The following is a 21938-nucleotide window of genomic DNA, read 5'->3' as shown; positions in this document are numbered from 1 at the left end:
CTGTCCGGTTTGGCTAATGGACATGGCAGAGGGGCATTGCTGGCATATATCACATTAGTAGATGTGCAGGTGAGTGAGCACCTGATGGTGTGGCTGATGTAGTTGGATCCTCTGATGGTGCCGCTAGAGTGCATATGGGGACAGGAGGCGGCAACTGGGTTTGTTACAGGGATAGGTTCCTGGGTTAGCGTTTCTGTGGTGTGGTGTGTAGTTGCTGGTAAGTATTTGCTTCAGGTTGGGGGGCTGTCTGTAAGCGAGGACTGGCCTGCCTCCCAAGATCTGTTACAGTAAGGGAACGTTTTCCAGAAAAGAAATTACACCATCTGCTCAAGCGACTCCCTGTTAGAGCACAGGAACAAATCTACACAGACACACCCCTAGTGTGTAATCTATCTGCTACCCAAGATCCATAAACCTGGATATTTTTCACAAATCACAGTCACAAATCCACTGGCAGCAGGATCTCACATCAAGATCAGGTTTTAAGTTTGAGTGCAATTGTTCAGAATTGGATGAGAGCACCGTGGTTGGTCATATGCTGGAGCTGAAAGTGAGAGTTTGGGTATTAGGATGTTTCAGTGGCCAGTCATGTCATTGGAAGTTGGTGTGGATGTGCTCATTACCTGAACTGAATTTCCTCGATTTTAAGTGATTGCGTTAGGAAATGGCCTCCAACAATTTTAACTGTAAACTAAAGCTTTTGTGGTGGAATATACTCAGTATGAACTCCATTCTTTGATACTAAGGATTTGGGGTCAGTGGGCAGATGCGTGTTTATGTCGAGTTGTATGGCTTCATGGATCCTACCAAAAAGGCAAACAGCGCATTCCTGTAAAATATTTTCATCATTTTACTGTGCAAGAGCAGATGCTTTTATTTAACTCAGTGAGTTTAGTAAATATAATCTATATATCTGCTGAAGTAGTTAAAACCACATCCTACTCTTAAAAGTCAGTGAATGGGGTTGCTCTAGTTTAACAATTAAATTTTAGTCCATTAACTTTCATAAAACAGCATTCTTGCCCATTACACACACTGTAGATGACCACTTTTCAATCCCAACAAGCACGAGTAAACGGACATTCAAGTTACTTACAAAACAGGAAGATCAACATGACTCATTCACTTACCAAAATATGCCACTGAAAATAAAATAGAGAGCTACAAGAATCTAAACATTTTAAAAGGCCACATTTGGTCATCTTGGTTAAAAATTTATACCCCTTAAAACGTTAATTTTTTTTATTCTGGAAACATTTTAAATGGAGGTAGAGAGTGTGTTGGAAAAGGAGAAAGGTAATGGACACCATTTAAATAAACCAGATACCATATTTCCAGTAGAAAGATTCTGAAGAAAGCACTTTGTCTTCATTCCAAGATGAAACCAAGCCTAGAACTATCCCTTATTCTTCTTTTGAAGACATTGAAGCTTGTAAATGTTTTTATTCCTACAATGAAGAATTGTTTTTACTTTCTCACAAGAAAGCTGAAACATCAGCTCATGGTCTAAAATCGTCCCTACATTGTGAACCCAAATAACTGACAGCACTGTACAAGATGACTATATGCTTCTTGATAAAGAATAAATTGTGAGCCCTGTTGGATGGCTTCAACCTCCTCTGGACAGACTTCATGCCATATCTAGGTATTTATACCATACTCATTACCTATGATATTCCAGTCCCAGAGCAACAGAATTAGACACCACCTTAGATTATGCTAAACCCAAAATCCATACTTCCTTTCATTGGTGGGTCCACATGTCAGTCAGTGTTTGACCAGCCTCTAGCATTAGGGTGCCTACTTAATTTGTTATTCCTCTTTGATCTCTTGATACCCAAGAAATGTGCATAGCTGTGAATTTACCAATGATCAGTAGAGAGACTCAAGCTGCAAAGTCTGGATCCAAGTTCAAATAGTTTGGGGGTATCTGGATGTGGGATTTGGTTTAGACCTATCTTTACAAATCAGCAACACTGATTACTATTTTTTAACCACAAATAGGTATTTCTTTTGAAACAGTCAATTCTCATGCCTCAAACAACTCTTGAGCCAATACTGACTGACAGAGCTGCTCTAATGTGCAATCCTGTGCTGGGAAGATGGCCTCCATCTTTGACAAGTGGGCTAAATTCTGCCCTTAAATATGGAGGTGCAATTCCCATGGAAGTCAACAAGAGCTGTATGTACATGTCTATGGGCAGGTTTTGCTCACTTGGTTCTAGGACTTCAACTGACCAACGTGAAAGGTACTATACCCCATTGTCAATCCCCCGACCAGTCCAATCAGCAAGAAATCAAATTTGTTTTTAAAAAAAGGGTTGAGAAAAGTATAGAAAGGGCAACAAAAAATAATAAGTATGATTTATTTCAACAAAATGAATTCTGGGGAGCTGAAGTTGGAGTCTAAAAAAAGAGGGAGGGGCCACATGATGCTCAGTACCTGTTCAAGCGAAGGCAACTTACAGTCTCAGGACAACAAACAGCGGCCTATAGCTATAAACAGAAAAAAATAAGGAAAAAAGTTCTTCACAGGCCTTGTCTAAAATAAGACTTTTTTGCAAAGATTTCTCACTGTTGCTTACACCAAACAAGAGTGAACTGGCGTTGACAGCCACCGGAGCTTTGCATCTGAAGAAGTGGTTTTTTACCCATGAAAGCTTATGCCCAAATAAATCTATTAGTCTTTAAGGTGCCACCAGACTCCTTGTTGTTTTTGAGGAGCTTTGCCAGTGTTTTTAAAACATTGCATTGATGAGAGCTGCTTTGGTGTAAGCGATGGTGGGAAAGTTTAAAAAAAATCCGTAGTACAAAACAACTGAGCAGTGGAATAGAATCCCAAAGGAGATGGTCAACTTGCCAACATATTCAATTCTAAAATGTTAATTGACATGATACTGTGAGCTCTCATGCAAAATTAAGGGTAAGACTGAAGGACATGCTCTTTTCTGATCTTATTACCATGGGGGATGGAAACAATGTAGAAAGTGTGATATTCTGGTGGTAGGTTTACCATGAAACTGCAGAGTACGGTAGAACAGTCAAAATCTCTACGATGCACAGTAGCATATAGCCATTTGGAAGCAGTTCAATATGTCTCATCGAGAAAAAAAAATAGTCTTTGCCATTTAAATATCAACTCCAGCTATAATTAAAATGATAGTTACAATGTTTCAAAACACACAAACTTCCTAGCTTTGGTTTAACAGCTGGAAAAGAGCACACAAATGAGAACAGCATGACAGTCTTTTCTAGCCAAAGGCTAATCAATGTTTATTTCCCATCCAGCTCATGAGCTAGGAGAATGTTACCAATGTATCATGTTTTATTTCTATGGCACAATTATACTGAATTACCATAGCAACTTCTCCCTTGTAGAACAGGTGCCTCTTTATTCCTTCAGATTACTTTTTTACTAATATGAAAAAAAAGATTGAGTAATTCCATTTCTAAGCTTAGATTTTGGGGGAGAAAGAAATGCACGTTTCTTGTGAAGTCTGAGTATTAAAATTAAGAGGATAGGATTTTTCTTAATATCAGTGAGAACATGCAAGCTGTTCTCCTGCTTAATTCTGATAAGATCAAAATCTTAAACTAAAAAAAGTCAGCACTACAGTTTGCTACCAATTTACACCATAGACCAGTGTTCCCCATACTGTGGGGGGCACGGAGGAACATTCAAAGGGGCAAAGCAGGGCCCAGGCCAGCCCCCATGTGGGGGCGGGGAGGGAGCACCACCCAGCCCCACTCTGCCCCCAGCCCCAGCCTAGCCCCCAGCCATGAACCCCTAGATCTAGCTCCTGACCGCAGTCTTGGAGGGGAGCACGGACAGGTTCCTTCCCCACTCTGAACTCTAGGGTACACATGTGGAGACCTGCATGAAAGACCCCCTAAGCTTATTCTTACCAACGTAGGTTAAAAACTTCCTCAAGGTACAAACTTTGCCTTGTCCTGGAACCCTATGCTGCCACCACCAAGTGTTAAACAAAAGAACAGGGAAAGAGCCCACTTGGAGACGTCTTCCCCCCCAGCCCTACACCCCCTTTCCTGGGGAAGGCTTGATAAAAATCCTCACCAATTTGCATAGGTGAACACAGACCCAAACGCTTGGATCTTAAGAACAATGAAAAAGCAATCAGGATCTTAAAAGAAGAATTTTAATTCAAGAAAAAGTAAAAGATCACCTCTGTAAAATCAGGATAGTAAATACCTTACAGGGTAATCAGATTCAAATCAGAGAATCCCTCCAGGCAAAGCCTAGAAGAAAAAAAAGGGGGGGAGAAAAAGTTTGGGACCCACTGCCAAAAACTACATCAGTTATGTAAATGAAGCACTTTAATAAGGCATTAAAGTTTCATTCAGTATTTAATTTTATAGAACCATAGGAGTTTTGTTTTTGTTTTTTTGCTTAATCCAGTACCCAATGGATCTAATCTCAACAGCAGTGACAGCCTGCACATCATATTCCTTCCATACAAACATATTCCAGAGATTTAAAATGAGAACAAGGAAGAGTTTAAGAGTAAAATGTGATGAATATTCCAGCTGTAAGTTGTAATAAGAATTTGATTGAATGATATCATTTTGACAAGTATTTGAATGTGGGGAGGGAATTAAAACATTTGGTGTTGTGAAGAATAATACCCACAGCAATGTGGAAAAAACTCCAATACACTTGGGACTACAAGAATTGGAGACTTTGCCTTCTGGTCACTGGTACTGAACAAGTGTTTGGAAGTATGTGTAACGGTACAACAAGCGTTTCTAGCACTGAGTGATTATAAGTATGGGATGTTACTGGGGGGGTTCACCTAATTAGTTAAGATTCCTTCCCACCCCTTCAGTGTTTTTGCTATGTCACTGACTGTTAATGTACACATTTATAATAATTTCACAAAAATTAAATATCTGTGCCTCTATCATAGCTCTCTCGCTCACTCTCTCACACACCACACACACACACACACACACACTTACTTTAAGTCCTAAACTGCTGCTGTAATAAGTTGTTCCTGGTGCACTTTCAACAGCAGCTGTTCTGTGCCATAGCTCCTTTTGAGTGCATAAGCAGTCACTGCATGCACAGCAGCAGCCTGAGACTCAGCACCTTCTCAGACTTTGCTGGAAGAGGGCAGTGAAAGTACAGGTATTAGTTTTACTAGGTTTTATGAGACTATTTTAAAGTTTCAATACCTTGTGAACCTCCAGAGCCAGGATTCACAGTTCTCCAATGGTGTGTCATTTCTGGTTCTGGTAGCTCACAAAACAGCAGCCTTTAAAATTGTTACTGGCTGCTCAGACCAGCAGTGCTTTTTTGTCACTCATGTATTCGATTTCAAACCACTGTAGTTTTCAGTTCTTTGACCACATCAGAATTTATTTTTGCCAAGAGACATTAGAGCACCTAATAGGACAGTTGTGTAAGGGGGCAGGTGGGAAAGCTTTTGGGAACAATTCTCTCAGCATAGAAGAAACAAATTGAACAAATTTGACAGGCTATGATTTTCGTTTCCCTCTCTGTTTCTGTCATTTTCTTATTTCAGACAATGGAAAACAGGGCAAATAAAGAAATTTAGTTGTACACAGAAGCTTTTTTGTAAGGCATCACACTTGGATTTTAAGTGCTGAAAAACTGAAATGTACATTTAAGTCTACCGTGGAACAGTTTCAAAGGAATGAAGGTTTTAAATTCCAGGAGCAATAAGAGAAAGTCCTTTTTTAATCTAATTATGCAACACATGGGAAAAAATATCTCTCTGCATTGGTTATTCTAATTTTTAATTTGAAATGAACTAACTAGGATGGAGTGCCTGCCAGAATCATCGTCCGACTTGGTCATCAGTGTCAGAAGAAAGAAGTGGATGATGAAGGAATCTCATGGTAACATTAGTTAAAATAGTTCCCCTTCTCATCCTCAGGATACCAAGACCTTCTGAGACAGAGATCCAGAGAGTATGGGATGTAAATTGTGGGTATATCTTAGACTTGTTTGTAACTAAGCTTTCTGCAGTATTATTCACACCTTTAATGTCTTTCCAATAGATTTTCAGTAGAATCCACAAATATTTAAAGCTATCATTCTAACTGCGTTTATTTCAAATATATTAACACTCAGGCATTTTCTTTAAAGACACTTGGTTCTTATTAATGGAGAATATCAGGAGTGGTGGCTGGATCACAGCCCCAGTGCTTTCTTTAAAGCTAACACCATCAACTTGCAATCTAGTCAAACACACACACACACACACACACAAACTTCTTATGAGTAGTTTCAGGTACCACACCTGCTCCTCCATCCCCAAGTTCCCCAATCACTTTGAGGTTTTACAATCACTTTTGTGTTTTTTAAAGGAAAGGTGTGTCTTCTCTGTTCTTTTGGCAAAAAAAAAAAAAAGGGAAGGTAAATGATGAGGAAAGTCATGTCAAATACACACAGTAATAAAACTGGGTGAAAACAAATCTTCTCTGGCTTCCCTCTAATCTTTAGTGTTACAGCAAGTGCTAAGTGTAGTTTTTAAATGGATGGTGTTCTAATCACAAGAAAACCCAGATTGTTAGTACTCAATGTTGTGTCTTGGGAACCCATTACAAATATTTGGTTGGATCATAAGTACTAATGTTGCAAGTAGGTTACACAGACACACACCATGATGCCATCATCCAGCCAACAACCAAGCCAAGTTGAGATATGCAACTGACAAAGAACAATTGTTTTGCAACAAGGTCAAGGTCCATTACTGACAGTTGTTTTTTTGCTAACAGAGCACCCTATGAAAATTGTGAAATATTGTAGAGAGAAACCTTTACTAACTTCCAGAAGCCAATGATGAAAGGTTAAAAACATCAGAAGGTTGTATACACTGGCCTTAGCTAAATAAGGAGAGTAAAGGGAAAGAGCATAAAAGGGCCCCCAACATTTGAAAGCTCTTGTACCACTCCAAAAGATAGTTTCAATAAAGGCATTGTAGATCAAGTACTGTATTTGCATATTAGAAAGGCACCAACCTGCAGCTTCAGTTGATTAAGGGAAGGAGCTGTCAATTAATTTGTTAGTCTCTAAGGTGCCACAAATACTCCTTTTCTTTTTGCAATTACAGCAACTAACTTGCAGGAATGGAAAGCTACAGAGCCTACCCAAGGAAGCATATCCTGCAAAGAAGTCTGCAAGGATCCTTTAGAGCAGGGGTGGGCAAACTTTTTGGCCTGTGGGCCACATCTGGTTATAAAAACTGTATGGCGGGCCATGAATGCTCACAAAATTGGAGGTTGGGGTGCAGCCAGAAATGACTTCTGGGTGTGGGAGAGGGCTCCAGGCTGGAGGATGGTGTGTGTGTGTGTATGTGTGGGCTCCGGCTGGGGCTGAGGCGTTTGGGATGTAGGAGGGTGCTCTGGGCTGGGATCAAGGGGTTCGGTGGGCGGGGGGGGGAGGGAGAGGGGAATCAGCGCTGGGGCGGCGCTCAGGGGTGCAGACTCCGGGCGGTGTTTACCTCAAGCGGCTCCCAGAAGCAGCAGCACATCCCTCCTCTAGCTTCTAGGCAGAGGCGCAGCCAGGCAGGTCTGCTGCGCACTGCCCAGTCTGCAGATGCCACCCCCGCAGCTCCCAGAAGCAGCGGCATGCCCCCATACGGCTCCGACGCAGAGGCACGGTGCCAGCCAGGCAGCTCTGCGCGCTTCCCTATCTGCAGGCGCCACCCCTGCAGCTACCATTGGCCGCGGTTCCCAGCTAATGGTGACAGTTGGGGCAGGGGCAGTGTGCGAAGAGACCCCTGCCTACTCCTACGCATAGGAGCTGGAGGGGGGACGTACAGCTGCTTCCAGGCGCCACACGGCAAGCCCCTGACCCCGCTCCCAGGCAGGAGCACCGGAGCAGGGCAAGCCCCTAACCCCGCTCTCCAGCGGGAGCTTGAGGGCCGGATTAAAAGGCCTGACGGGCCAGACGTGGCCCACGGGCCGTAGTTTACCCACCCCCGCTTTCTAGTACAATGTTGTTCCCAGCATGCAACATTATTGCTGTGTCAAAATTAAAGTACTAAGTGATTTACCCAAACTGACAGAATGAATCTGTGTATGCAATGTTGTAGTTGAATCTATGGCAGAGCTGGGAATAGAATCCAAATGGGATTTCACTCCCCTTCTCTAAATTCTGAACTACCCCACTTTACCAGCCCCTCAAATACAAGCACTGCTAGACTAAATGAGAAAGCAGCACTACACAACTGGTAGTGGGAAATGCAGCACCCAGACAGAACTGCAGAGGAGTCATAGGTAGACAGAATCTAATCAAGAAATTTAGCTGGGAAACCACAGCTAACCCTATATTTTTAGGGAGACAGCATACTCAACAGCATCTTTAGTAGCCACTACTAGTCAAGTTGAAACAAATTTTTAAATCACGTCTGAGAGCCAAGACCTAGAATGACAATGCTCCCAACCCCCTGCAGTTCAGTATTGAACAAAATGAGAAGAATGCCATCTACAGAATCACTAACAAAACTTCTTGCAGCACTGATAGGAGACCTCAGAGTAACTTATCTCTGTAATGGCCTGATCCCCCCTTGCTTATGGTCACACAGTGTATTAACTATTTTAGGAATCAAGCTTTCATCCCCTCAGTCCTCAACTCTCCTGCAAGAGCTGGATACAATTCAGTTGACAAACACAAGTATAACTCACGCTGGCACCCATTGCACTACCTACCCCCTACTCCTCTCACAACAGCCAGCAGAAACAGGGAAGTTTTGTTTCTTTAAGATCAGAGTTCTACAGCAGTCCCAGTGAATAAACACGAAGCCTGATCTTTCCCATTGTGTCACACCACCATTGAAAACCCCAGTTTGTTCCAGTGGAAGAATTTCTCCAGCTTCAGGCCTGTAAATCCATACAAACTGGGTCTCAAAGACTCATAAGTTCTGTTCAAACCACTACTTAATATAAGCAAAAAATTTTTAAAGTATTCAGACTACTGCATTAATCCCATAGGAAGGGTAAAACTTTGAGTAATAGCTTTAATTCTGAATAAGAATTTATCTGGTTATATCCTTTTAATTATTTTTCCAGTCCAACTGCAAACTGGAAGTATTTATTAAAACCCAAACCATCCTTCCTATAAGCCAAGTTTCAAATGAATAATATTAAGGGCAAAAAATCATCATCTTCTTTAGAGTGTTATTTTAACTTTTTTACAATAACAATTTTTTAAACAATTTAGAAAGGAGAAAAGATTCCACTTTTGTCGAGAAGCACACAATAATGAGAAACAAAATCTCTAAAAGGCTGGAGGGAGAATAATACTCACAATTCACAAAGCTCTTTTACTATTCAGCGCTACAGTTTTTGTTTTTTTAATTAAAGTGTTCCCTTTTCTATATACTGTCTTTCACCTACACTGGAATGGTACTTGCTGTAGTTTTGTGGCTTGCTGCGAGCCACACCCAGTCTCGGAACACTGCGTGGTACCATACACATACATAGCTAGTCATATTTTATATTATGATCTGAGGGAGGTACATTTTCAATGTTCAAGCTTCTCATCTTTCCTAATCACCATCCACAGAGGCTCAACATTTTTTCCTAGAACAAATATGAACAAGTTTCAAATTTGAAGACTGAGAACAGACTAGTGTGACCATAACACAATTACATGGGCACAATTTCAAAAGTGAATGTTTTATGATCAGATGTAAAATGTGTAATGAGGCTATAACCTTCAGGAGGAGGGCGGGGAAGGAAGAGAGAGATTTAGGTCTTTTCAGCAAATGAAGTTTTCATTTTTCAATAATTTTATACAGATACTCAAGAGTAATTTAAGGCTTCTGAAAGTGTTCTTCCAAGAACAAGGACGCAAGGATGTAAATCAATTTAAATGTAATTAGCTCTGTGACTTCCAGTTATTCACACCACTCCATGAATGGGGGTGGATGATTTTTTCCCCTACAAAACCTGCAGTAGATTTGCTAGTTTTCCAAAACAGTCTAGGGAACATTTGATCCCTTCAACATGAACATACTTCCCTACCTCCTCACACACCATGGTCTTTCATCATTGTGCTGTATTTTCAGTCTAAATTACAGTACAAAGCTGGAACACTGTCTTTATTGTATATTTGCTTATCAAGTACCATGACTAGCTACAGAGCTATATATAGTATGGAAAATGCGGGCTGTACAAGAAAGAATAAAATTTAAATAGCATAGTTAAACCAACGGAACGCACCATAAATATAAAATTCAAGAGGTTTAAGAAATTTGGCACAGTGTTTTATGAAGCTTGTTTTTTGCGTCAAATGCACTGTGTGTGTTAATATGATGAGTATTTTCCTACAAGAGATTCTCAGATCTTGACAGCTAGTTATTCACTATACCAAAATATCAATATTCTTGCTGCAGTCAAACTACAGGTGGAATTCCTGGAACATAGCTCCTGTGACTGAAATTAACTGCTATACCATGTTGTCCCATATACTGTAGCATTTCTTTTCAGCATGTTCCCTTAAGTTCACCGGACCACTACAAAGAGTGCTGAATTCATTTAACTAAAATTGCCAGGAACACCTTGACCCATAAAGGTATTAAAAACGTTAACTTCTTTCCCATGTCAGTTTTAATGCTAGTCCCTTGTGTCATGCTTTATTACAACCATTAGAAACAACAATACATGAACCATTACACAACACTTGTTTTAGTTTCTTAAGAACTATCCTACTTACTTGGGCATCCTGTCTTAGTTTCTGATTGAGTTTACCTTAAATTTGTGTCCTTAAGTCAGTGGTTCTCAACGTGTGGTCCACAGACCCTGGGGTCGCTGGACTACGTCTAAAGCGGTAGTTCTCAACTGTGGGTCAGAACTCCAAAGTGGGTGGCGACCCTGTCTTAACGGGGTCACTGGGGCTGGCTTAGACTTATTGGAGCTGAAGCCTGAGCCCCATAGGGCTGCCAACTTTCTACTCGCACAAAACCGAACACCCTTGCCCTGCCCCTTCTCTGGGGCCCCACCTCCTCTCACTCCATCTCCCCCCTTTCTCGCTCACTCGCTCATTTTCACCGGGCTGGCTCAGGGAATCGGGGTGGAGGAGGGAGTGAGGGCTCCAGCTGGGGGTGCAGGCTCTGTGGTGTAGGAGAGGGCTCTGGGCTGGAGCCAAGGGGCTCGGAGTATGGAAGGGGACTCGGGGCTGAGGCAGGGGGCTGGGGTGCGAGAGAGGCAGGTTCCAAGGTGGGGCCAGAAATGAGAGGTTTAGGGTGCGGTAGGGGGCTCCAGGCTGGGGCAAGTGGTTGGGGTGCAGGATTAGGGCTCTAGCTGGGGGTGTGGGCCCAGGGATGAGGGATTTGGGGTGCAGGAGGTGGCTATGAGTTGAGGGTTTCGGCATGTGGGAGGGGGCTCCGGGCTGAGGCAGCGGGTTGAGGTGCGGGGGGGGGGGGGGAGGGTGCTGGCTGGGGATGAGGGGGTTGGGCTGTAGGAGGGGGAACTGAACTGGGGCTGAGGGGTTTGGAGGGTGGGAGAGGCATCAGGGCTGGGGCAGGGGGTTGGGGTACCAGGGGGGTACAGGCTCCAGCTGGGGATAAAGGGTTTGGGGTGCAGGAGAGGGCTCCAAGGCTGGGATTGAGGGGTTCAGAGGATGGGAGGGGCATCATGGCTGTGGTAGGGGGTTGGGGCACAGGTGGTGGTCTGAGATGCAGGCTCCGGGCAGCGATTACCTCAGGCAGCTCCTGGAAGCAGCAGCAGCAGCAATGTGTGTCCCCCCCCGTCCCCCGCCGGCTCCTATGTGGAGGCACAGCCAGGCAGCTCTGCACGCTGCCCCATCCACAGGTACAGCCCCCATTGGCCACATTTCAGCCAATGGGAGCTGTGGAGCTGATGCTTGGAGCAGTGGCAGCACCCGAAGCTTAGGAGCCAGAGGGAGGACATGCCGCTGCTTCCAGGAGCCTCGTGGAGCCATGGCAGGCAGGGAGCCTGCCTTCGCCCCACTGCGCCAATGACTGGACCATTAACGGACCGGTCAGCAGTCCTGACCGGAGCCACCAGGGTTCCTTTATGACTGGGTGTTCCAGTCGAAAAATCAGACACCTAGCAACCCTAGAGCCCCACCATGAAGGGCAGAAGCCAAAGCTTGAGGGCTTCAGCCGTGGGCAGCGGGGCTCAGGTTACAGGCCACCTGCCTGAGGCTGAATCTCTTTGCCTTTGACCCACCCCCACCTGGGGTGGCGGGGCTCGGGCTTTGTCTCTGCTCCTCCTCCCCCGAGTAATAGGACTTGGGCGGGCTCAGATTTTGGTCACCACTCCTGGGTCATGTATTAATTTTTGTTGTCAGAAGGGGGTCGCGGTGCAATGAAGTTTGAGAACCCCAGGTCTAAGGGGTCCACAAAAGACTGAAAACTAACTGAACAGAATTCAACTATATATACAGGCAACAGATTTCCAAAGGGGTCCACACCTCCATTCGAAATTTCCAAAGGGGTTCGCAAATGAAAAAAGGTGAGAACCAAAGCCCTAAGTGATATTTTAAAATATTAAACCAAGCCAATGCACTAAATCTCCCAGAAGACTGTCAAAAAATTTTAAACAACAATAATAATAAAAAATCAGAGCCATCATTTAAAAAAAAAAAGGGGGGGGGTATTTTTTCCTCCATTCTTGAACTAAAGAATTTGCTGGAGAGATATTACCTTTTTAAAAGAAAATCTCTAAGGAACCTTTGTGTACCGGTCAAGAGTGCAAAATTTCAGCCCAGGTGGTCTATTTTGTGCCTTTATCTCGGTACCATCCCTGTGATATCTGAGCACTTATGAGCATATGAAAATAGCAGCTTAGGACAAACTGTTTTGAATCCTTGACTACCATAGCAGAGCATTATCAAGAGCCCACAATAATAGGAGTAGCATACTGATTCAAGAACACACAGTACACACTATTGTATCTGAAGTTGCTAGTGAACAATAGGCTCAAACGACGACAGTTTTTAGCTTTAAAATTGAGATACACATTAGTGAACTCAGGTGCATCTCATCTGGAAGATTGTTCTACACTTGAGATAGGTGTTGCCAAGTTACTTGGACTCCAACTCCAGAAGGGCACTATCATTTTCATAGATGTCACAAGGTAGCAGCACTTAAAACAATTTAAAAGCTTTTTCCACTAAAGTGTTTCTGGAACACATTTCTGCCTGTTGGAAAGAAAATACAGCAAGCAGGCAGCCATCTGCTTTTTCACTCAATTGTCATGATGGAATCAGCAGACCACGAGGGAAAGTATGTCTGTGGGGCAGAGGTGGAAGATTATATTAATTGTGTGCATTGATGTATGTGCAATTCAAACATTAATGGTCTGATTTTTCAGAGCTGCTCAATGCTTATGGAAAAAAAGTCAGGCCATAAGTAAGCCGTCACTACTTCCAAAGTACATCCTGTCTTTTTGCCTTCTCCTAACTGGAGGCTTTACCTACCCACTGAACCATCACCTACCTACACATTGTACAATAACTTGCCTTACACAGCATGGGTGTTTAGATCGTGTACATTCTGAGGGGCTCACGTCTTTTTGATCTCCTTTAGTTTTTCCAAAGCGGTTCTTACCACCTCCTCCAAATACTACAATCCACTGAAGCACTTTGCAACAGTTTCTTGAAAGAAGACTATCCACAATAAATGATACCACACACAAACCTCAGAGGAGTGAAATTCTTAGTATAAAGCCATTGCTCAATTTCAAAAATATCCCTGAGTTTGTAAAAGGATGCAATGTGAATTGTTCACTATGTTCATAGTCAAGCTGTTCTATTTAGTGTGATGTTCTTTGTCTCAAAGCCACACAACGCTATCTTATCATTCAGAACTAGACTAAACACTTCACATGTTGTAGGGAACAATCTTGCAGTAACAGGGGAATGGAGTAGATAGAGGTCTTTTCCATCTCTAATTTCTAAACCACTTATTATGGTTCTAAACACCTTTTTTAAAATAGGTTACCTCTGGTGTGGTACCTCATTGAGGACAGGATTTACAATGTAATAAATAAAGCTTGTTCCTCCCAGGCAGCAATATGGCAACCTCAAGCCTAGCCAGATCAGGCATCAAGTAAAGTATCTCCCAGTGCAGTTATTTAAGAGAGTTTAATCAGGGTTCATAAGACATTTCACCCAACCCCACAAGACCTTTTCATAGGCTTTCCCCTCTTTGAAATCCACATCATAATTCAGTCAGTCTGCCTTAAAGCAACCACAAATATTGCATTTATGCTGCGAGTCAAAAGAAATTATTTCCCTCTGAGTCTTAATAACTTATAGTGATCCATCAACACTATCACCAGAGAAATTCAGAGTGGTGTTCTCAGTTAGGCTCAGTGAACAGCCAAAAGTGACCTCTGAACACTGGTGCCTCAAGCTGGGCTATCTACCCAGCCAGACTAGTGCCAGGATGTTTGATTTTAAAAACACTAGTATCATTTGTTTTAAATATTTTTTTCTGGAGTGATGATTGTTAAATAGCTGACAGCACCGGGAAATATTTTTATCCACAGGATGAGTACAAGCAGACTGCTGTGATAGTGATCTCATCGCTAGAGAGACCAGTCTCTGGAATTGAGAGGGAATGTGGTCCCAGGTCCCTCCTTGGGGATAAAAACAATAGCTAGCTGTCAAAAATTAACAATGGTGCTAGGATGACAGGGGTCCTAATAAATAAGACAACAGTAGGACATTGAATTTTCCTATTTAAAAACAAAAACTGGATTTGAATGCCAGCAATGGAGTTCACCATTTGCTGCCAAAAAGCCATGGAGTTTAACTCTTTAACCAAAGCATAATTTCCACTTCTTAGTCTTAATAGCATTTTTCTTCCGGCTTCCAAGATTATCCTTAGACTACATCAGTGCTACCAGAAATTTCAAAAACCTTGAGAAAATAAGGATAAGGTCTCCATGGAGTATTGACTTATTTAGCAGTTAAAGACAATAACTCACCAGAAAGGTCTAAAGTTATAATAGTAAGTATTTTGTTGTCTATTTATAACCCCTGAACAGGCAGAGACACCGTTACCTCAGACACCTATTCTCGCCTAATACCCTGCAGTGCCAGTAAAGGTCATATAAAGGTATTTTTGCTATTGGATCCTGGGGTGCAATCCTTTCCCCTTGCAAGTTAATGGCAAAACTCCCACTGACTTCAGTGAGGCCAGGATTCCATCTCCTAGAGTGTAATTCAGGGGGTGGAGGCAGGACTCTCTCATCCAGTTCTTACTGTCTTTGTTCTCCTTGGTCTGACTGAGCCAATTTAGTGAGCCCCAAGACAAGATGTAATGCTTATTCATTGGGTTTAGTGTTTGTTAGCTGTGTTTGCAATTAATATTTAGCCTGTTAAGACATACTGGAAACATGCATGGTAATAGCAGTCTAAGTGCTGTAACTTGTTAAACTTTTTTTTTTATACCCGCAATTGCTAAGGCAATAGGCACTTGATAAAGACACAAAACCAATGGCATCTGAAATAAAGTATTTACCATCTTTAAGGACCATTCTATATTTCAGAGGACTCACCACTTTAGCAGCATTATGATGAAGTGCAAGCTATTTAGAAATTTGAACAACTAAATATTCCTATCAGCTTGAACTATCCCAGTTTTCAATGAGAAGTTATGAATATATATCTTTTAATTTCAGTTTGAGGTGAGATGACACAGCCTAATTACTACCATGTGCAGTTTATATATAACTAGGCAAATTTCTTCTTCCCTCACTCCCCTCTCCCCCAGGAAACCCCGAAAACCCACTCTCCCTGACCCAAAAGTAGCTTTAGTTTATGTAAAAATTTCGGATTTTGATTCTGGACAATAAATTTTTCTGTTTCACATCAGCTGTATTTTTTATCATTTCCTGTGTATGGTATAACTGTGCTTACAAAGCAAGCTGAACTATTTGGAGGGGACATTCTTCCAGGATGTTCATATCTGCATTCTAAGTTATAGGAGATTCTTGCACAAGAAATGTGACTTCATTCATTCATTTTCACTTTATCCAGAATTTGAAGTCATCAGACATGATGAGACTAAACTTAGGTCTATACTGCACCACAGCGCAGACTACAGTGGCATAAACTGCAGAGCACACTTAAGTGTTGTACTTTTAATGCCCTGCATGGATGCTGCTGGTGCAAACTAAAAATGTACTTAGTTCACATTGACACAGTCCTGTCTGAACAGGATCCTTTTAGATCATGCTAGCAGTGTCCCTGGGGGGCAGTTAGATCGCAACACTCTGGTGCACTCTGCAATTCGCACCACCTTGGTTCTCCGCACTGTGGCACAGTGTAGACAATCCCTGACAAGAGAGCAGTGAAGTTCTTGCACTCAAACAATTGAATAATTCGATTTTTCTAAGACCTAAATCACAAAAGAGATGTGAAGACACATTACAATAATCTCCCATCGCTAGAGAGCTTCAGAAAAGCAACTGTTCAAAGACAAGAAAAAATGAAGTCTTACAAACACTGACGTATGAAAAAAATCTCCAACTCTTCCTCAATCCCTCTTCCTACTCCACCTCCTACCCACACCCCCCCAAGTGAGTTTACTTTTAACAAAAATTTACAAAGGGAAAAGCAGCCAGTTTAAGACTTTCTTGAGGAGATTCAAATAGCCAACATTTTAAACCTAGGGCACCTGAAGACAGGCACCTATCTAAAAGTGGCTTGAATTTCAAAGGGGGCAGTGCACCTGCAGCTCCACATAGACTACCATGGGATTTGTGGATACTCAGCACCGTTTTTAGATCAGGCCAGTTTTAGGCTAACTTCAGGCACTAAGGTTTGTAAATGTTGGCAAACGTGTTTACAAGTTGTGAATATTTTCAGCGAAGCTCACTTTAAAAACCCAATGCAACCTGATAGAATTACCTGTCCAAGTTACAAAGTGTGTTAAACTTCAGAGGATGCAACAGGTTAGCGATCGGTTTTGCCTTTGGTTTCTCCTATTCTTAATTCAAAGATATCCTCTGTCAGATTCCCATAAGTGGCTTTGTTATCCAGGGTGTAGACAGAGGACCTGGAACAACAAGTCTTTCAGCCACTCATATAAATATCACACAAACTCTACTTTCTCACTTCACGGGACAAAGCTGTGGTCTCTGGTTCACCACTTCCTCCCTCCCATTCTAAGGCAATCCCCTCTGAGGTAGAAAACACTCTCTGTTACCAGTGAAGGAGTCAATCTTGTCTGCATTCTTTATAAGACATTGACTTTTGTGACTGTCATCTCTGTGACACCGCAAGCTAAAGCATGAGACCTCTAAAGAGATGCAGAAAGATCTAAGTGCAAAGTTGAACAGTATCTGTGCCTTCTCATTAACTATGAGGAACTCCTCCCATTACTTCTAAAAACAAGACACAAACAACAAATCAAGGGAGATGGGGCAGGGGGAAAGAAAGGGGTGAGAGAGATGTACTGGGGCATGAGGCCAATAATAATTTTATTTCCAAGAGCTCTCCCTGCTCCCAATAAGCTTCTAGTACCCTTCCAATAAGCAGGGCCCTGCCAAATTCACAGCCATGAAAAACACTTCACGGACCGTGAAATCTGGTCTCCCGCCAGTGAAATCTGGTCTTTTGTGTGCTTTTACTCTATACTGTACAGATTTTATAGGGGAGACCAGCATTTCTCAAATTGGGGGGCCTGACCCTAAAGGGAGTTGCAGGGGGTCAGAAAGTTACTTTAGGGGGTTCGCAGTATTGCCATGCTTACTTCTGAGTTGGGCAGCCAAAGAGCAGTGGCTGCTGGCTGTAGTAGCACAGACAGGGCTGGCAATACCATACCATGCCACCCTTAGTTCTGCGCTGCTGCCTTCAGAGAGGGGTGGCTGGAGAATGGCGGCTGCTGACTGAGGGCCCAGCTCTGCAGGCAGCAGCACAGAAGTAAGGGTGGCACTAACATACTTCTGCACTGCTGCTCCCGGCCAGCAGCCACCACTCTCCAGCTGCACAACTTTGAAGGCAGCGTCGCCACCAGCAGCAGTGCAGAAGCAAGGGTAGCAGTACCACAAGCCCCATAAAAAACCTTGCAACTTCCCCACAACTCCTTTTTCAGTCAGGACCCCTACAATTACAACACTGTGAAATTTCAAATTTAAATAGCTGAAATCCATGATTTTTTAAATCCTATGACTGTTAAATTGATCAAAATGGACTGTGAATTTGGTAGTCATAAAAGGTCAAGCCAACAATGATGGCAAGTCAACAAAGATGAAGAAGCTTGGGAGAGAATTATGAGATTATCAAGAGACATACTACATCTGGAATTGCTTCCAGCAACCTGACAATCTTAAGCACAACTGTCGGAGGCCATTTTAGCTGCTCCAAGCCACAGAAGGTGTAACTACGATACAAGTCGCATTAACATAGCGGCTTTCACATAAATATTGCAGTACCCTGTGATGTAACACTATAAAACTAATCAGCAGTTAAGGCAGAAAATCTTTTCTTCGCCCTACTTCTGACCATCAGGACAGAAGCTCTACAAAGTGATATAGGAAAGATACTAGATAATCAAGGGGCAGACTTACAAAAAGCTCTGGCTCCCATCACCTCAGGAATCTAATTAGGACAGGTAAGCAACAGGATGATTTCAGTGTGGATGAGCAGATAAAGTAAGATGAGATATTACTTAAGGATGTTGGTCCAGTCTCAAAGCCATAAAAGGACAACTTTTCAGTCAAATGAAAAACTTGTAATCAAATTATTTTACCAGATCATACGTCCCTCAATGTCACTTCATAGATGACACATTGAAAGTACCATAACTGCTGCAGCAGACACCCAAACATGAGCTGCCTTCCTATAAATCAAGGGAAAACCAATCACGCCTACATTTGTATTGGACCAAGAAAAAGCTATTGTTTTTGTACCTCCTGAGCCGCCTTCTCTAGACCCATCCCTCTCACTCAAGTTCTACCTCCTGAACTCTCCCTCTGTGACTGGCATAACAATACACCTTTTATGACCACCAGTTACTGGTCTCTGAAAATGCACTCCAAACCTTCAAAGAACAGCAATATCATTCCCAAATTCTTGTCCTATGTAGTAGCATTTTGCTTTAATAGCCATTCTATCAGGGGCATAACCTCTAATTTCCAGATTTTAATAGAAAATATTACGCTGACCTAGAGACTGTAGGTTAAAATACAAGTAAATAGTAATAAAAAGTTCCTTTTCTTTGAGATTTACAAATTTCTCATGTTACCTCTCTTTTTACAGGTCTGTTGCCCTTTCAGTCAACATTAACATGATGAACATTTATGGCTGAGACTACTTGGTGTATTTAATATTCCTTTTACTTTGGCCTTGATGTAGGTTCCACAAAATATAATCACAGGACTGAGCCTAGGTATTGCAAATGTCCTCCTACATTTTAATCATGTATTTTTTGACTCTCAAAGACACCCAACTGACATTAGATTGGACTCACTGAGCTTCCCCAAACTCTCACACACAAAAGAGCATGATCCAGTTTGTTTAAACCAGTAGAATACTGAAAGAAAAATAGTGAAAGAAGAAGAGCCAAAACTTTACCGTAACATCTAATAAGCAGAGATGTCTGGTTTCAGAGTACAAACCAAAGGCAATTTTAGTCTGTTGTAGCATTCTGCAGTTCTCCCTACCCTCAGGGCCAGAATCCGAATTTTTATGGGGGTAACGTTTTTCCAAGCTAGAAACTCCTGGAGCTAATCATTAACCTTGTAAACATCCCCTCACTTCTGCATTTTCCAGTTAATGATGGATTACTACTTACAGCCCAATAAATGAAGCAGACACAGACCCACAAGAGACACGCCGTTCCTGCCAGAGAGCATTCAAGATCTTTTTGTAAACCAAGGCGAACTGAAAGAGAGGGATTTCACACACCCCTGTCAAACTCCATCGCGGGCAAAGGCGTGGGGCCCCGGAGATGAGCGCAGGCCGCAAGGCATCGCTCTGGGACCCAAGTCACTGAGAGGACCCCTGGGCTCGTGAGGCTGGAGCCGCCGGAGAAGCGCTGGTCCAGAAGGCGGCGGGCTACGACTAGGTTCTGTCCGCAGCTCTGCCCGTGGCAAGCCGGGGGTCCCCGGGCACGCGTGCGCCCCGGGTCGGGCAGCCCCCTTCCCCCGGCTGTGGAGGGGGCCGCGCCGCGCCGCGCCGCGCGCTCGGGGGAGTCTCTCGGAGGAGCCATTCCCGCCCGCCGAGTCTGCAGAAGTTAATAGTTAATGGGCGGCTGCTGCTGCTCCCAGCCCTGCCCCCGCCGCCAGCCCGGCGCTTTACTCACCGCTGTCCAGCCGCACGAGCTGGGGCAGCCGGTAGGTGCTAACCAGCTGGTCCAAGGGGACGGCCACCGCGCTCCACTTCACATCCTTGAGGCTGGAGCCCAGCGAGGGGCCCGGGTCCATCTTCCCTTCCGCCTCCGGGCGCGGGGAGGGGGAGTCAGGCTGGCAGGCGGCGGCGGCGGCTCCTGCCCGGCGGGGTGCTGCAGCCAACAGGACGGAGCTCGCCTTGCTCAGCGGCGGCTGCAGCTGCTGCTGCCGCCGCCTCCGCCTCCACCTCCGCTTCCCCGGGACATGCTAGGCTTGGCGAAGCGCAAGGTGACACCCGCCCAGCGGCTGCGGCTGCTCCTCCGGCCCCCCGGGGCTGCTCCCCGCTCGGCTCGCAGCTGCGGCTGGCCCAGGAAACGCCATCCCAGCACTGACTAATCAACAGGGTGCGAGAGACGCCTGCGCAGCGGCTGCTCCTCCCCGCTCCCGAAAGGAAAGTGCCGGGCTGGCTCCCTCCTGGTCTCCCTGAACGGGGGAGGCTCTGGCACCGGAGCTCCGTGCACAGTCTGTCCCGCTCGCTCGCTCCCCCCTCTGACCGCTCCGGCGACCTGCAGCCGCCAGCCTGGAGCCGCTGCCCGGAGCCCCTAGCGGGCAGCCCCCGGGCGCTTAGCAAGCGCAGCTCCTGAGAGACATAAATAGAGCAGGACGCACATTTGACCGACAGTACCGCCCAGGGGTCCATGCCCAGCTTGGCCACTGACTTGCTTTGAGACACTGAACGTATCACTCTGCATCTCCCGTTCCCCGCCCGAGAAATGGGGGAACCTCCGTAATGCTCTTGGAGAGCCCTGTCTCAGGAGCGATACCTCCTGTTTACACAGCAGCAGAAGCCGTTGTGGTCTTAAACGGCCAAATAAAGGGTTGCTGTCCCAAGGGGTTACACATTTCTTCTTCCCAAAGTGGGATAAAGTGGTTTGCCTTACTGATCACTGCTTGATCACCTAAACTCCGCCTCTGAGTCTGCTCCAGGCTTTGAGGTTTGTTTGCGTAAGCTGTATTTCATCACCCATCTGCAAACGTCTATATCTAATCTCTATAGATGGCATTTTATAAAATGTTAAACCATATCCTACAAAAAAGACACTGGCTACTAAGACTCTCCAAACTTAATATTATTCTCCTATAGAACACTGAAGTCTTAAAGGGCACTTTGCTGTCTTTTCCACCAGCTAACAGTAAAATGTGCAAAGGGTTTGCATAATTATGCAAATTATGGGTTTGCATAATTTCAAAAGCAAATTCCACATCTGGAAAGATAATGCTACTAATTTTACAAAGTGTTTGTGCTTTAAAAATTGTTCAGAGTGCTATCCCGCAGTGAGTTTCCCAGAATTTTGGTGAGCAAAACTTCTTAAGCAGCAAAAAGAACACAGAATGACACAAAGTAAATTATATACAATATGTAATTTCCTTTACCATAAATTGTGTGTATTTTAAGCAAAACAACTCTCTGGGCTCTCTTCTCTTCACACATATGAGATTTCCATGTGTTATTTCCCTGTGCATGGAGGGAAGAGATCAGATCCCTTTGAATACACTTTGGGGTCTAAACTAAGTATTATTTATTATTATTATTATTTGTATTACTGTAGTGACTAAATGCATCCGATGAAGTGAGCTGT

General features: G+C 43.7%; 1 protein-coding gene across 4 annotated transcripts in view; it reads right to left on the bottom strand.

Annotated features, from left to right (window-relative positions):
* The window catches only part of GAREM1 (GRB2 associated regulator of MAPK1 subtype 1), a 123923-nt gene extending 103117 nt beyond the window's left edge, over window positions 1-20806 (bottom strand). For 2 of the 4 annotated variants that reach the window (XM_073331292.1, XM_073331294.1), the window contains exon 1: window positions 20274-20806. In XM_073331292.1, coding sequence (XP_073187393.1) covers window positions 20274-20394 — 121 coding nt within the window. In that variant the 5' untranslated portion in view covers window positions 20395-20806. Of the gene's footprint in view, window positions 1-19763; window positions 19853-20273 lie in introns of those variants that run through there. The other 2 variants (XM_073331293.1, XM_073331295.1) reach the window with 2 other exon arrangements.
* Between the last annotated feature and the right edge of the window lie 1132 nt (window positions 20807-21938).

The sequence above is a fragment of the Lepidochelys kempii genome, chromosome 2 (genome assembly GCF_965140265.1).
Source record: "Lepidochelys kempii isolate rLepKem1 chromosome 2, rLepKem1.hap2, whole genome shotgun sequence".
Lineage (NCBI taxonomy): Eukaryota > Metazoa > Chordata > Testudines > Cheloniidae > Lepidochelys > Lepidochelys kempii.
Note: the sequence above shows the minus strand (reverse complement) of the source record. Positions and strands in the feature narration are given on the sequence as shown.